The sequence below is a fragment of the Augochlora pura genome, chromosome 5 (genome assembly GCF_028453695.1).
Source record: "Augochlora pura isolate Apur16 chromosome 5, APUR_v2.2.1, whole genome shotgun sequence".
NCBI classification, from domain to species: Eukaryota; Metazoa; Arthropoda; class Insecta; order Hymenoptera; family Halictidae; genus Augochlora; species Augochlora pura.
The window spans coordinates 15,121,884-15,137,003 of NC_135776.1; the positions used below are offsets into that span (position 1 = coordinate 15,121,884).

Here is a 15,120-nt window from a genome sequence, read left to right on the forward strand (position 1 = left end):
GAAAGAGTTGGTACTTCTGAGTAAAGCAGCTGTTCAGAACACAATCGTGTCCAAGGCCAACGTGAATAAAACTCGAAAAAATTGGATTGAATTCGATTCTTTACTTTGTGTGTTTAAATCAAAGAGTTAATAATATATATTTTATAGAAGTAGAACAGTAGATATTATTATATTATATCATTTTTTAAATTATCAAATCATTTTAACAGCCACTGTAGTATGAATATTTGATCCGTTATTATAATTTTGTAAATTACAAGGTACTTGTACAGAATATTCTATTATTTTATAATATCAATAGTTAGTATTATTATTTGATATAGTATACATTATTTGATATTCTAGTTTTTAAGAAGTAATCACAATATGGATAAACCTGTATCTTCTGATATTGTCCTTATTGCTGGTAATTCTCATCCAGAGCTTGCAAATCTTATTGCCAAGTAAGTTCCCATGTATGTACATCTGCATTATGTTACTATATTACATGTGTTCTTTTTATTTTAAAGTCGATTGGGTGTTAAGCATGGAGGATGTTCTGTATATCATAAATCAAATCGTGAAACTATGGTTGAAATTGGTGATTCTGTACGTAGTAAAGACCTTTACATTATTCAAACTGGCACCAAGGATGTAAATAACAATATAATGGAACTTTTGATTATGGCATATGCATGCAAAACTTCTTCAGCAAAGAATATTGTTGGAGTTATTCCATATTTACCTTATTCTAAGCAATGCAAAATGCGTAAACGTGGTTGTATAGTGTCAAAATTATTAGCAAAAATGCTCTGCAAGAGTGGATTGACCCATATAATTACAATGGATCTGCATCAGAAGGAAATACAAGGATTTTTTGATGTTCCAGTGGACAATTTACGTGCAAGCCCTTTTTTACTTCAATATATTCAAGAATCTGTATGTAAATAGTATAACTGCAATATAGTTTCATCTCCTATTTATAAAGTTATTCAATTAGATTCCAGACTATCATAATTCCGTAATAGTAGCCAGAAATCCTGGTAGTGCTAAGAAAGCAACCAGTTATGCAGAAAGATTACGTTTGGGTATAGCAGTAATTCATGGAGAACAGCGAGAAGCAGAATCAGATATGAATGATGGACGCTATTCCCCACCAGCTTTGGCATCGCGAACAATGGAAGTTGGTGTTGGTGTTCCAATGCATCCTGCTAAAGAAAAACCACCAATTAATGTTGTAGGAGATGTGGGCGGACGCATAGCTATCATGGTGGTAAGTAAATCTAAAAATGAATTTTATGAAAAAAAAAATATATAAATTAAGTTTTATTGCAGGATGACATGATAGATGATGTTCAATCCTATGTAGCTGCAGCAGAAGTCCTCAAAGAAAGAGGTGCATATAAAATTTATGTACTAGCTACACATGGACTTTTGAGCTCTGATGCTCCAAGATTAATAGAGGAGTCTCCAATTGATGAGGTAATAACACTAAAAATTAATAATAATACTAAATCTAAACTATAAGTTATTGAAAATTGTATAAACATTACATTTAATTTATATTTCTTTCTTATAGGTTGTTGTAACAAACACAGTTCCTCATGATGTCCAAAAAATGCAGTGCCCAAAAATAAAGACTGTTGATATCAGTATTCTACTGGCTGAGGCTATTAGACGTATTCACAACAAGGAATCAATGTCGTATTTATTTAAAAATGTCACTTTGGAAGATTAAAAAATATGATGAAGTAATAGATTTTAAATATACTACAAGTTTCCATATCTGGGGGCCATACTCAAAACATATCTATTAAATTTTGTTTATTATTTTGCAGATATTAATGAACATGCTAGTCTATGTAAAATTATGTCAGTGATCAAATTATTTGAATATCTTCATATGTTTAGATTTATTATATACATATATTTCCATATTCATAAGCCTAATGTAAGTCCTATTAAAAAGTTTGATGTTCGATGTTAATTCAATGCTACAATACTATGAAAGTTATATTTTATATAAAAAAAAAGATGAGTATGTTTTAGAATTCCAAAAACATAGATATATTATTTTACATTGTAAAATAATAATATAAGATTATAAAAAATGGAATAGTTGTTTTACTTCCTGTAATCTAAAATCGAATAAATATTCGAGTTAGGACAGTTAAATCAATGAAAATGTTGCTATGGAAATACACAACTGGATAACAGCAGTCTCAATATTGTTCCATTTTTGTGAATATAAACTTATCTCGCTTTTTCAGAATGTCTGTAGAGACTATGAATCATAAATTTGTAAAACTTTGCGTTATGTTGCAATCGGAAGAAAAGAAGCGTCGTGTACTTGGCTTGAAAGAAATTCTACAAATTTTAGAATCATCGCCACCTGAAAGTGAAATTATTGACCTGTGGAATGCTGTCAACAAATCGTTACATAAAATTTTAACTGATCCTGCTGAAATTTGTCGTGACAATGTTCTAGAAATTTTTCAATTATTTATAGCTAATTTAATACCACATGATAATTACATTTTGTATTTACTTCCAATTTTATCAAGACGACTGGGTTCACAGGAGCTAATAGAAAATTCAGAAGAAGTTAGACTGAAATCTGTTACATTATTGAAGCTTTTAATTTTGAAATATAAATACTTGTTGACATCATATATCGATGATTTGATTAAAATATTAATACGTACTATATCAGATAATTATCCATTAGTTAAAAGAGAAAGTTGTGCTTGTGTATCTGAATTTGCTAAAAATTTGTCAAGACATTTTTATGCTCATTCTGAAAAATTTGTAAAGCCAATTTTGGGTAACTTTTCACACCAACATTATAGAGTTAGAATTGCTTCGATTAAATCTGTTGGAGATTTGATTCAGTATGGAAATAGTAAATGTATTGAACAGGTGGCTACTCCTTTAGCTGAAAGATTATTCGATCAAAATGGGCTTATTAGAACTGGTATTTTGATATTTAATTTATTTTCATTACAATTTCATTTGTATTTAATATATAACAAGTATAATTATAATTCTTTATAGCTGTAATAGAAGTAGCAGGTCACTGGCTCTTAAATTTAAAAGATCGGTACAGTTGGTGGCATAAAATTCTTCCACTGCTTTTATCAGGCCTTCATGATGAATTACCAGAACTAAGAAAAAAGGCAGAGATTCTTTGGAATGCTGTAGGGGAATTATATATATCAGAAAATGAGAATGACGAAAAGCTCAAAGATAAAATGGATTTTCTTACCAAAGCTCCTGATCACTATCCTAATAGTGAGTATGTGACTATTTTATGTTTCCTATAATTTATTTGTATCACTTCAAACTTTTTACAGTTGCCAGGCCAAATTTAGGCTGTCGAACAATAGCACAGCAAACTTTCAGTAAATTGATTAATGGAATTAACTTAGAGTTAGGAGATTGGATGGCAGACATAAGAGTGAGATCTGCACAATTACTTTGTGTATTTATTTTAAATATAGAAGAAGATGTAACACAACACGTTGAAAAACTTTTACCATCTATGTATCGGTAAATATTTAATTTTTTTAATCAATTATTTACAAATGTAATATTTAATTACATTTATTTCTAACATATAAATTGTTGAACAGAGCCTGTAATGATGACGATATAAGAGTTGTGGAGAACATAGAGAAAGCAGCAGAATATTTAGGATATTTTGTACATCCTGAAATCTACTGTCGCTTAATAATTCCCACACTTGAAGAATCTCCATCAGTTGGTCACTTAAAAATATTTTCTGCAATTCTAAGATGTAGTGAACGATGCACACTTCTTCCATCATTGGAAAAAATCGGGAAATTCTTGCAGCAATCGCATATTTGTCAAAGTAAAAAGGCAGCATATCAACAACAAGTTTTGTCCTGTTGTGATTCTTTAATTTCGGTATGCAAGGAGGTTTGTTTCTTCTATTAATTTTTACATACTCAAAATTCTTTATCATTTATAAATCTTAATATAGCTAAACATTTATAGGATTGTAAAATTATATCAAAGGATTTATTCATAGTAACATTCACTGTTCTATCAATGGCAAAAGAACATACAATTAAGATAAGAACAAAAGAATTTTTAAATAATATTGCACACATCAATGAATTGGACAATGTGGAAAATCTGTATTATGAATATATTGAAGGGTTCAATTCATTATTTTCCAACAGTAAATCATGGTCCATCTACAATCCTGAGTCTCAAATTTTTTGTGCATGCTTAATTTATATTAAAACAGTTCTTAATTTTAACATAAACATTATGCTGCCAATTTTAAAACAAACTATGGCAAATGATGCTGATCCTGAACTACGATTAAAACATTTCATTTTGTTATCAGAGTACTTTAATCAAGGACCTTTTCATGAAATTATAGATATAAATTTCTGCTATCAATTTTTGGAAGATTGTATATTTCCTGCTTTAATTTGGAGTGCAGGAAAAACTGCTGAAGCTATACGTACTGCAGCTGTATGCTGTCTGTGTGCATTCTTAGAAAAATATAAAGCAGACTGTCTACTGGAGAAAAATCAATGTTCATCAGAGAACAATATTCCTTTAGCATTGGATAAAATAATTCCTACTCTCATTAGTCTAGCAGATGATAATTCTAAAAAAAGTAGACTTTATTCTTTAAAGGCTCTATATCTAATAGTGTGCATCAGAAAAAGATCTTGTAACATCACTGAAGAATTTATACACAAAATGTATCCTGTACTTTTAAAAAGACTAGATGATGGATGTGACAATATTAGATTGGCATCTATGGAAGTTCTAGTAAAACTTTGGAGTTTTATACCTAAGGATTATAATTTACTTTTTAATAAAGCTCATGTAGATACTTTATATACTACAACTATAATATATTTAGATGAACCAGAAAGTGAATTTCAAAATTATATGCTAGGTAATTATACATATTGTATTATTATTATAAAGAAGTTATTACTAATATGAATACATTATAATTATATTCTTTTTCAGATAGTTTAAAAGAATTGGCAAAGGTGCATCCAGAACTACTGTATCAAAAACTTCAAAACTGCAAAACAAATTTTAGAAATCAAAAGGGCATAGAAACCCTTGTAGAACATTGTCAATATATTTTAGAAAATAATATGAGTCCAGATAACATGTCCAATAACGCGTGATATATATATTAATATAAAGAAAAATTCCCTTGTATTTATGGTTGAATAAGTGTACAATTTTATTTTTAAATGCAATACATCTACCTGCAATTATAATTAATGTTAAATAAATAATTATAGCGAATGTAGATAATCGCATAGTTTTTCGAATATTTTAATAGTATTGTAAGCAGAAAATGTAATTGCAAGTAATCGTATAAATTACAGCTAACAAATGACGTCATACATAACTTATGGTAGTAGTAATGGAGGGATATAATTTTGAATGAATATGTATATAATAATTATTTGTGGATATATTTAAAAAGTTAATTCGTAAAAAACAAAATATGAGATTGTTTACATACATATAAATTTCTAGATGTACATAGTTACGCCGATGCACGTATATAATATGGATACAGATATGATACAATTGTAATAAAAGGCGGGAAATACATCGTGTTTTCAATAAGTACATAATTCAATACAGTCTAAATTTTACACGTTGACCAAAAAAGAAATGAATGAAAATGAATTTAATTAAATTAGTAGTTATCATAATGTCAAATACGAAACAAAATACACCTGCGTACTACAAAATAATTAAAGAAACAACCAAAATAAGAAATTAACCTTGAATGACTATCAGAACAGGAAGTACCCGCCCTTTTCATGCCGCCATATTGTCCATGTCTTCCGCTTTGAGAAGCGAATCACAGAGGGGTGGCAAACAGGATTAAGAGATTGCTAATAATTTTGCATAAGTTTTCGTTCTTTAATCTTTGTCATCCTATTTTATAATTAAGGTAAGTTTACTATTCAAACATTTAACTTCCTCCTAAATTGATCTATTTTCTATGGATTATTTGTTAACAGTTTTGCACTTTCATCCAGACATTTTTTATCTGCCTGTCATTTTCCTGCTTCCAAATTGTTGGCCCTTTCTTTTTCCAATTGTTTCATTATTCGATATTTTTTATAATTCTTTTATATTATAGTAGGTTATAAGAATTTTAAAAAATACGCATTATTATTACTTCTAATGATTTGATTTATCTAAAAATATTGGTCCATAAGAAACACAGTGTATGACAATGTGTACAAGTTGATCCGCGTATGGGTGTGTATATATGTGCAGGTGTATATAACATGTATTAAAACTTATAAAATCATTATTAAATCAAGATTCATAATATAATATTTGTATTATCTATTTTTATTACATACTATTAAAAATATGTATGTACACTTGAATATAAGTATAAATAGTGCCTATATTATAAGATAATAATTCAATAATAATATTATTGTAGTAGAGATGTCACAGTCGAATGCAGATCACATAGAGGCTGTGGAAGAGGAATTGGAAGTAGAATCTAATTACAAGCCTCCACCAGAGAAAACAATTGAACAGATTTTAGAAACAGATAAAGAAGATGAAAGTTTACGTAAATATAAAGAAACACTTTTAGGAGAAGCAAAGTCTGGTGGTATTGTTGTAGGTATGCAAGTTACTAGCTAACTAAGTTTATCTAATAGAAAATATTGTGTAAAAAAACTAATATTATTTATCCTTTAATGAACTGTTCATAGATCCTAACGATCCAAGGAAGGTAATAGTAAAAAAATTAGCATTATGTGTTGCGGACCGACCAGATATGGAATTGGATTTAACGGGTGATCTATCTCAACTGAAGAAACAAACATTTGTAATAAAAGAAGGCGTTAGTTATAAAATAAGGATTGACTTTATTGTGCAGCGTGAAATTGTGCATGGTTTAAAATATGTTCAAAAGACATATCGGCTTGGAGTACCTGGTAAGTTGTGAGGAAGGTTAAACAATAAGTATATGATAAATGCTTTGTCACTAACGTGAAATTATAAGTCACATTCACAAAAAATTATCAATTAAACCTATATTCGATTTTTGTTTAATGTTTTCCTTGCTAGGTGTCACAGGTAATTTTAAAGTTCAATACTTACGTATTAAAATTAATTATTGATTGTCAAAATCATCAACAGTTTTTGTTATATTTCAGTGGATAAGATGATGCATATGGTTGGTTCTTACCCGCCAAAAACAGAAGTGCAATCATACACAACACCAGCAGAGGATGCACCAGCTGGAGTAATGGCGCGTGGTGCCTATAGTGTAAGCTCCTTGTTTACTGATGATGACAAGCATGAACATCTAAAGTGGGAGTGGTCGTTTGAAATTAAGAAAGACTGGAAAGAATAAGCTTCCTTTCATAACTGGGAGCCCTATAATGATCGCAATTAAAATAAAAATGCCAAAAGGGACTCTAATTTTGATAGCTATTCAACCGTAATGCGATGCCATAACTGTATTTTTTAAGTAATAAGAGAAAGAGTAATGTTGATATTTATTTAGATACTTTTCCTGAATCGTAAACCTGAGACATAAACAGTTTAATGCGCGCGCGCATAAACACATAGAAACAAGCGCCTGCGCAAAAGCACACGCATGTATATATGTATATATATATGTGTGTGATATCTACTTCATACCACCGAATCATATAGACACTATTTTGTAATTGTTTAAATCGTGCACAATGTTGATCAGTATTTGATTACTCTTACAGTATAGTTAACTATATCCTATTTTAATTTGTTTTGCTTAAAAAACCTCAGATAAGGTTTTTTAATATTATAATATTTATATATTACTTCATTTCAGAAATTAGATAATATTTTAACGAATTTTCATTAGTAGAAAGAAATATATATGTCATTTTTTTATTAAGACCGTAAAAAGGTATACTTTCTTTAAAATTGAGAAATTGTTAACATTATGCAAAGTCGAAAAAATACTTAAATTGCATGAATTGAAAACATACATTATAGATTAGGAGAATTTAGAATGTGCACTAAAAATATTCTTTACATCACATCTATTACTATTATTTTTTATGTTCCTTTACACATGGTTTATTATAGTTGAAGTATTTAAAAGTATAATTTTTTGGGTGCATTATCATTGCTTTGCTTAAAATTTAATATGTGTATTTTAAGCGATCATTTCATAAACTGTAATGTAAAAAGGAGTTTGGAATATGAATTAGAATCAAGAAACACAGTCATTAGAATTGTAATTTCGGATTACAATAAAATTTTATAAAATGAAAGATTTTAGTTTTGAACGAATTTTAGATACTTCCTGTATGTTTTTTAATCTGTATTAATAAATGTTGCTAATGTAAATTGGTATGAATCTTTACACATATTTAAAATTGCATTTTAATCTAACAACAATTACGTTTTTATATAAAAAACAAAAAAGACGCAAATTGTATTCAAAATATATTATTTTTAAGTGTTACTAATTTCTCCTATTCAGTAAATTATGTGCTTTATTTTGTATAAAGTATGAAAACTTATACTTTTTCAACTAAAATTTGAGTACTTAATACCATCTTTTACATCTTATGACTATTATCGACAAAGCAGTTTTATAGAATAATTAATTTACTAAAAACGATTTTGAATGTTATTTTGCTTTTAGGGCATAAATATATTCAATTTACTACTGCTTAACTCAAAATTACGAATGAATTTTCTGTCATTCCTTGATATTGTGCATTTATTAACCTATAATTTGAAGGTTATTTGCTTGAAGATGAACCTTGAAATTTTTACGTTTGTAAGACCGATGTACACATAAATATACGTCAATTACAATAATAATATATATCATATACATGTACATTTAAGAAAAATTATAAAATTTGATTTATAGATAAGTTTATTAAGTTATTAAAAATGCAATATACGTATATTAAACACTTGCATATGTATGTAAATTTATATTATACTACCATATATATTGATATATAGAAAAAGATGCACAAAATTATTTATTGTATAGTCTTTTTTAATATATTTACTAAAAAAAAAGTAGGTAGCCATTTTTTGTTTTTGTTTCTCAAATTGTTTGAAATTATGAATGATCATAGAATAATATTAAGTTAAAAATATGTAAGTTCATATGTAGTTCGTCTAGATATAAAAAAACAAAGGTAACCTTAAAATATACAAATTTTGCATTTAACTCTGTAATATTTTGTACTTCACTTTGATTACGTATTTTTTGATTCTATGTATTTTTAATTGCTCTATTTCTTAAATACCGGGAACCTAATATTACGTGTATATTTACCATCCACAGTGGAAATAAAAAATTTATTTTCAATAAAAAACAGTATTCATGATAGGGTAACTTACTAAAATACTATCAGTTTCGTTTTCCACTGTCGGATGGTATTACTAATAAACTTTTTAAGAAGATAACTAAAGGATTAATATAAGTGCTTTATTCTATGTATCCTTTCAGTATTAAAAAATTGAGCTTTAAAATATTTGCCAATCTTTTGATTTATTTGTATAAAGCATAAAATACAGTGGACAGTAGATGATTTCTTCTATCCAAACCCTTTCGTTGTGGTGGCTCTGAAACAAATCTTTCTTTTTCTAAATTTTAATTATTTAAAAAATTTTCAAATTAAAATGAAACACTTTCAAGCAGCACCGACAATTCTTCACTTTTAAATTTGTCACAATTGTTTCTGTAGGATATGAAATTTGAAAATACTACTGTTTTTCTTATTTTAAATATTTTAAATTGTTACTTTTTAAGAATTAAAAAGCCAGAAATGGCCACAGACCACAAAGAACACTAATTGCACAATTTATCTAAGTGAGATGGGAAGAATCTTCTTGAAAAAAACAAGGAAAACCACTCCACCATATTCACGGTCAACTTCACAAGAAAACTTGTGTTCAAAACCCATGCGACTGATTGCCAAGTCACAACATGCATTTTATGGTAATGTAATTAAACTTCTCTATGTAACAATCATTTTCTTTTGTCTCGATACCACTGAAATCAACCAAATACTTCTTCATGGCAAATTTCCATTTCCTATTGAACAAATTGAAAATCCTGTGATGCCACTGAAATAATCATGGATCTTCCAGTTAAAAATCATTTACATATCTAATATTAGAATCATTATTTCCATCTGGTGTCACTGAAACTTTGGTAGGAGAACTAAGAATAATGAATGCATTAAACTCAGCGTAATAGTCATCTATTTGTTGTTTCAACACTATTGTGTGATTAAACCACTGCACCTTCAATTGCGCCATACTGTAACGCACTTTTAAAATAGTATTTTAAAAGAGCGTCACAATCTTGGTCGCCAAGCACAAACACTTGGATTTTTTTACATTTCACTGTACACGTTCTATTTTTTTCTTTTATGCTTTTCAAGTATTTACCACCAAACACTGTCCTTTCAAAAGAAACGAATCTGTCCCTTTTCACTGGGAGAAAAGCACAGAGAGCCGTTTAGAATTCTGTCCAAACACTTTCTTCAGTTCACTTTTTAGAACACGTCCGCACATGTCACTTATGTAAGTATTATATGTATATATCACACAGATAATTCTACATAATCATAAAATGCAGTTTTACAATTAATTAGACTTAATTACTGTATCAAATATACTCTAAGCAGATCCTTCATATTCTACTTTTACTATGGTTAAAATTTTTAGTTCAATATAAAACATTTAAAAAAAGGCAAAGATAATGTTTAGAAAGAAAAGAGTATATGAAGAGTTTGAATTGAATATGAAAGAACTGTATACACTCATGAAAGCGTATCATTATAGTACAATGTAATCTAAGACTCTTATGAGTTATCTGTGATCATTAGGATAACTTAATGAAATATTTTGTCAAAACTTAATGAATACTGAATTGCTTTTCATCAATTTCTTGTTTTTGAAATTTTAAAGAAAATGTAGTATATGTATATAAGCATAAAAAAATGCAATAACAAATATTAATCAAAATTGGCATTAGACTATTGAGAAAATATATTAAATTTTTTCTATTAGACTAATTATTAATTGAAAATTTTGTTAGCAATTCAGATTCACAAAAATTGAATGTTTCTAATGTATATATAGACTTATGTGTCTAGCATCTTCTACTTTACTTATTTGCAATTTTAAAAAATTAATCAGAGAATATTAATTTAATGTTGATAAAATTGTAACATCAAGTATTTCAAGTCTTTAAACACTTATAATTTGACTGTAGAAAATAACATACATCCCAAATTTCATTCATTTTGCATTTAGACTTTGTTTTATCGTTGCATTATTAACTATTTTTAATTTCTTATGATTACTATTCTTTCACATATTAAACATAGCATTTGACAAATTTTGATTGTTTATTCTATTTATGTTCCTCAATTAACACTTTCACTTCATTATGTAGAGTGCAAAATCTTTGAAAATCTCTGTAGGTATTCACATTATTATCAAAGAAATCAGAAAATCTTATCTAAACAAATAATTTGAACAAAAAAATGTTATATAAAAAATGGTGTCCACATTTGTAAAAGTGCTCTGAAGCTAATAAATATTATATATTTAGAGTCTATATGAAGTATTTTTTCAAAAATTGCAAATAATATATTAAAGTGATGGTACTAAACACTTTGGTCAATATATACAAACACAGACACTCATACTCACGCGTGTACACACATTCACGTATATATATATTTGTATGTATATATATGTATATGTATTCATATATATATATATATATATATATATTTCTTTTTTTATATATATATATATGTATATATATGTGTACATATATTTAAATCTAAACCTTAACCATGGAGAAAACTTAAGCGCTACCCCCCTTAACAACGACGATTACCAGATGATCCTCCTTGAGTCCTTCTTCACTGAGGCTTGGACAGGTTCTTTTCAATAATTCTGTAGAAAATGCACAGGGTGGAAATGCATAAAGAACTCCAGTCCCCTCTGTGTCTTTGTTAAGCAGTGAAATAACTCCTGCTGCCTCTTTTTGTTTCAAATATGATACTAAGTTACGTAATGGTCTTGTCTGTACATTAGCATCATCTGTAGAAATTACTGTACTAGACCCAGCAAGTCCTAGGAATATAGCATGTGAACTGGAAGTTTGAATTCTTTTCGAGACATCATCTAATTTTGGTTGATCTAAGCGCAATCTTTGTGTAATTCTTAGCATGTGTTTTCCATCTTCGTCTTTCATTAAAGCTTCAATGATTTCTGTGTCGCCATCAGTTAGATGAAATTTGGCTGGAAATAGAGAATTCTTTAAAATTAATGCTCCTTGCCATACTGCTATCGACTTTCTAGCAACTTCTGGCAGTGTCCGAGAGGTAGAAAGCATTCCCGTACGCGTATTCTCCGAATCTGAATCTGAATCAATTTGCCTCCTGCGAGGAGATCGTGATCTTGATCTATCTACACCAGGTTCTCTTGATAACGAACGACGTAAACTTCTTGGAGCTTCGTATTCTAACTCTGGTGGTGGTCTACGACTAGACCAATCAGCATCATCTCGTACATAACTTTCTGGATAAGTTCCACGGTAACCACCTCTACCTGCACCCCTCCTCTCATGCCAGGGGGCAGATCCTCTACCTCTGAGTCCTCTTGATCCATAACCAAAGTCACTATCTGGTCCATAAGGATCATAAGAAGACTCATAATCTACTGGTCTTGGTCTAAATTCTCCACTTTCTTCTGGATAGGGCCTTGGTTTAAATCCAAATCCTGGTGTTACATCTGCAAAATCTACTCTCAATCTTCTGTCTGGGCCACCTAAAGGAAATCCTCTCATTTCTTTTACAGCAGCTTGAGCTGCATCAATGGAATCGTATAAAATGTAAGCATTGCTGTCGCCTTTTATGTAATCAATTTTTTTTATTGCTCCAAATCGATCAAATTCTCTTTCTAATTGTGGTACAGAGGTCCATGGTCCTAAACCACCAACCCAAATTCTTGTGGTAGGAGTAGCTTTCCCATAACCAATTTTGCATTGGAATTTTCCAATATATTGTCCAGATAATTCAACTTTACATCTATGTGCCATGTCTAAAGTTTGAAATCTGACAAAAGCATAAGCATTTCCTGTTCCTGGTGGAGGCCTTTTAATATCAATATCATCAACAATCCCATATTTACTAAAAATCCTCCTTAATTCTTCTTCTGTGATATTGATTTCCAAGTTACCTGCAAACAAAGTTCTTGTTGCTAGTGGATCATCTTCTGGTGAAACATGATGCAAGTAGTTAGGAAATTTGTCTTTCTTGTTTTCCACACGTTCAAATCCATGAACTGGATGACGTATCATCATATGTCTTGGGGGCCCATAGTGATGTGGTGGTCCAGGATGAACATGTGGTGGCCCATGATGAATTGGTGGTCTAACAAAGTCATGATGAGGTGGAGGAATTGTTTCACGTCTCATTTCTCTGTGTGGCGGAGGCAATCCAACTGGAGGTCCATAAACTCTTTCATATCTTTCTAATGGTCTGTGCCTATCTGTTGGGCCAGGACTTCTAGCATAATATCTTTCATAATCTGGTGGTGTAATTGATCTTGGACGACGGTACGTATCTGGTCTTTCATATACTGGTTCAACAAGTGCCACTTTGTCGTACATAATAATTCTTGGTTTTGCATGTTTTGCATCTCTAGCATCTTCTGAACTTCTGAAACAAACATATGCAACTCGTTCATCTAACTCGTGAGAAATTCTAATAGAGAAATCCCCAAACTTCTTGTACTCTCTGTAAAGAGTATCTTTAATCACTTCGTCGCTTGCTTTTGGGTGAATTGAACTGATGCAAAGTACTTTGTAGCTGTATGGACGTTCTGGGGGTAATTCTCTTGGTGCTCTTAAATAATCATCTCTGTGAGAACTAGATTCAACATAGCGAGCATGAGATGAGGCACGTGTTGGAGGACTTGGACTTCTTGCTCCTCTACTACGACGACGGATTCTTTCAGGTGTTATTCTTTCGTCACTAGAATCGTCGTATCTGGAAATTTATTACATAACTTATTATAACACAAACAAAACTTATTTGATAATAGTACACCAATATATGTGTTTGTTATTCTATATTTAATTACTTAGTGTCCAGTATTTAATTATTATTATCATATAAATTGTTATAAAAAAAATTAAAAAACGAAGTATGCATTATTATTATAAATAATAATCTTAAACAGGAAGAAATAATGATAAATAACGAGGAAACGGCTTACCGTCCCATGGAGGATCTGCTTCGTTTGACGCGAGGAGGTGGAGTGTCTCGACTAGAGCTCCTTTTCATATTGTTGCGGATTTTAACCGTGATCTTATGTCGATCGTCACGCGGAATCCCAATCATCAACGCTGTTTAACACGGCACAGCCGAACGAATGATGGAAGAAAAAACAAAGGAACGATAATCAAACGAACTGTACTCAGATCGAACCAACCGTCATTTACAGAGTCTTTATCCTTCTCAGCAAACACAAAATGGCGACTTTCTTCTTTCGTTACTTCACTTCCGGAATTTCCTTATGAACCAAAATGAATTCCATAGAGGACGAAGTAAATGTCTAGCTACGTATTTTTTAGAATCTCTAATATTTACAATCTATTTTTCCAAGATATATTTAATATTTGAGTATCATATACATGTTCAATACACTACTGATATTTGCGAGTTATTGATTTACAAATTGACGTACAAATACGTTTCCGTTGATAAAACGAAATGACCTGCCAGTGATATTTATCGAGGAAATAGTTACACGATTTTTCTGCTAGAGGGCGTTCTCAACAATGTTGTACAACAACATTACACACCTACTAAACACATACAGTGAAACCTCAACTTCTGTCAATGATTTGCCGCGGCTTGCTCCGTTATCGAGGAGAGGAGTAGAAATTGCTTTGTTCTGATTAGTTGACGATGTCATACTAAGCAGAAATAAAAGTACTTCCTTAAAGAGAAAAAGAAACATGCAGAAATTGAAGTTTCACTGTACAATTTATAATACCACTATACGACTCTTTTGTTAACACCGCATGATTTT

At 30.0% G+C, this 15,120-nt stretch overlaps 4 protein-coding genes across 7 annotated transcripts; 3 read left to right on the forward strand and 1 right to left on the reverse strand.

Moving 5' to 3' along the window:
- The first annotated feature begins 22 nt into the window (after positions 1-22).
- On the forward strand, positions 23-2,011 carry LOC144469815 (phosphoribosyl pyrophosphate synthase-associated protein 2). 2 transcript variants are annotated; one of them, XM_078180480.1, is made up of 7 exons: positions 23-260; positions 346-443; positions 510-918; positions 980-1,252; positions 1,315-1,461; positions 1,559-1,730; positions 1,818-2,011. In XM_078180480.1, exons 2-6 carry the CDS (start codon positions 367-369, stop codon positions 1,715-1,717), a joined length of 1,065 nt encoding a protein of 354 aa, XP_078036606.1. In that variant the 5' UTR covers positions 23-260; positions 346-366; the 3' UTR covers positions 1,718-1,730; positions 1,818-2,011. The 2 variants fall into 2 exon arrangements, with proteins under 2 accessions (XP_078036606.1, XP_078036605.1); XM_078180479.1 differs by having other exon boundaries at positions 1,559-2,011.
- Positions 2,012-2,217: 206 nt separating this feature from the next.
- LOC144469810 (dynein axonemal assembly factor 5-like) lies at positions 2,218-5,614 on the forward strand. Of its 2 annotated transcripts, none has more exons than XM_078180473.1 (6): positions 2,218-2,953; positions 3,034-3,270; positions 3,333-3,528; positions 3,612-3,918; positions 3,997-4,921; positions 4,999-5,614. In XM_078180473.1, the coding sequence occupies exons 1-6, from the start codon at positions 2,251-2,253 to the stop codon at positions 5,163-5,165; spliced, it is 2,535 nt and encodes an 844-aa protein (XP_078036599.1). In that variant the 5' UTR covers positions 2,218-2,250; the 3' UTR covers positions 5,166-5,614. The 2 variants fall into 2 exon arrangements, with proteins under 2 accessions (XP_078036599.1, XP_078036600.1); XM_078180474.1 differs by having other exon boundaries at positions 3,612-3,906.
- A 199-nt stretch (positions 5,615-5,813) lies between these two features.
- On the forward strand, positions 5,814-7,531 carry LOC144469817 (rho GDP-dissociation inhibitor 2-like). Of its 2 annotated transcripts, none has more exons than XM_078180483.1 (4): positions 5,814-5,953; positions 6,461-6,649; positions 6,741-6,965; positions 7,188-7,531. In XM_078180483.1, exons 2-4 carry the CDS (start codon positions 6,466-6,468, stop codon positions 7,385-7,387), a joined length of 609 nt encoding a protein of 202 aa, XP_078036609.1. In that variant the 5' UTR covers positions 5,814-5,953; positions 6,461-6,465; the 3' UTR covers positions 7,388-7,531. The 2 variants fall into 2 exon arrangements, with proteins under 2 accessions (XP_078036609.1, XP_078036610.1); XM_078180484.1 differs by having other exon boundaries at positions 5,835-5,953; positions 6,464-6,649.
- Positions 7,532-9,357: 1,826 nt separating this feature from the next.
- Positions 9,358-14,804, reverse strand: Nito (RNA-binding protein spenito). Its single transcript, XM_078180475.1, has 2 exons — positions 14,302-14,804; positions 9,358-14,072 (listed from the first exon to the last, which is right to left on the reverse strand). The coding sequence occupies exons 1-2, from the start codon at positions 14,424-14,426 to the stop codon at positions 11,882-11,884; spliced, it is 2,316 nt and encodes a 771-aa protein (XP_078036601.1). The 5' UTR covers positions 14,427-14,804; the 3' UTR covers positions 9,358-11,881.
- Between the last annotated feature and the right edge of the window lie 316 nt (positions 14,805-15,120).

Bases quoted from the DNA above. Each gene is read 5' to 3' on its own strand.
- LOC144469817 (XM_078180483.1), top strand. From the start codon at position 6,466: ATGTCACAGTCGAATGCAGATCACATAGAGGCTGTGGAAGAGGAATTG. The intron at 6,650-6,740 runs GTATGCAAGTTA...AACTGTTCATAG, and splicing joins GTCTGGTGGTATTGTTGTAG to ATCCTAACGATCCAAGGAAG. The intron at 6,966-7,187 runs GTAAGTTGTGAG...GTTATATTTCAG, and splicing joins ATATCGGCTTGGAGTACCTG to TGGATAAGATGATGCATATG.
- LOC144469810 (XM_078180473.1), top strand. From the start codon at position 2,251: ATGTCTGTAGAGACTATGAATCATAAATTTGTAAAACTTTGCGTTATG. The intron at 3,529-3,611 runs GTAAATATTTAA...ATTGTTGAACAG, and splicing joins CTTTTACCATCTATGTATCG to AGCCTGTAATGATGACGATA. The intron at 4,922-4,998 runs GTAATTATACAT...ATTCTTTTTCAG, and splicing joins ATTTCAAAATTATATGCTAG to ATAGTTTAAAAGAATTGGCA.
- Nito (XM_078180475.1), bottom strand. From the start codon at position 14,426: ATGATTGGGATTCCGCGTGACGATCGACATAAGATCACGGTTAAAATC. The intron at 14,073-14,301 runs GTAAGCCGTTTC...ATAAATTTCCAG, and splicing joins AGCAGATCCTCCATGGGACG to ATACGACGATTCTAGTGACG.
- LOC144469815 (XM_078180479.1), top strand. From the start codon at position 367: ATGGATAAACCTGTATCTTCTGATATTGTCCTTATTGCTGGTAATTCT. The intron at 919-979 runs GTATGTAAATAG...TTATTCAATTAG, and splicing joins TTCAATATATTCAAGAATCT to ATTCCAGACTATCATAATTC. The intron at 1,462-1,558 runs GTAATAACACTA...TCTTTCTTATAG, and splicing joins AGGAGTCTCCAATTGATGAG to GTTGTTGTAACAAACACAGT.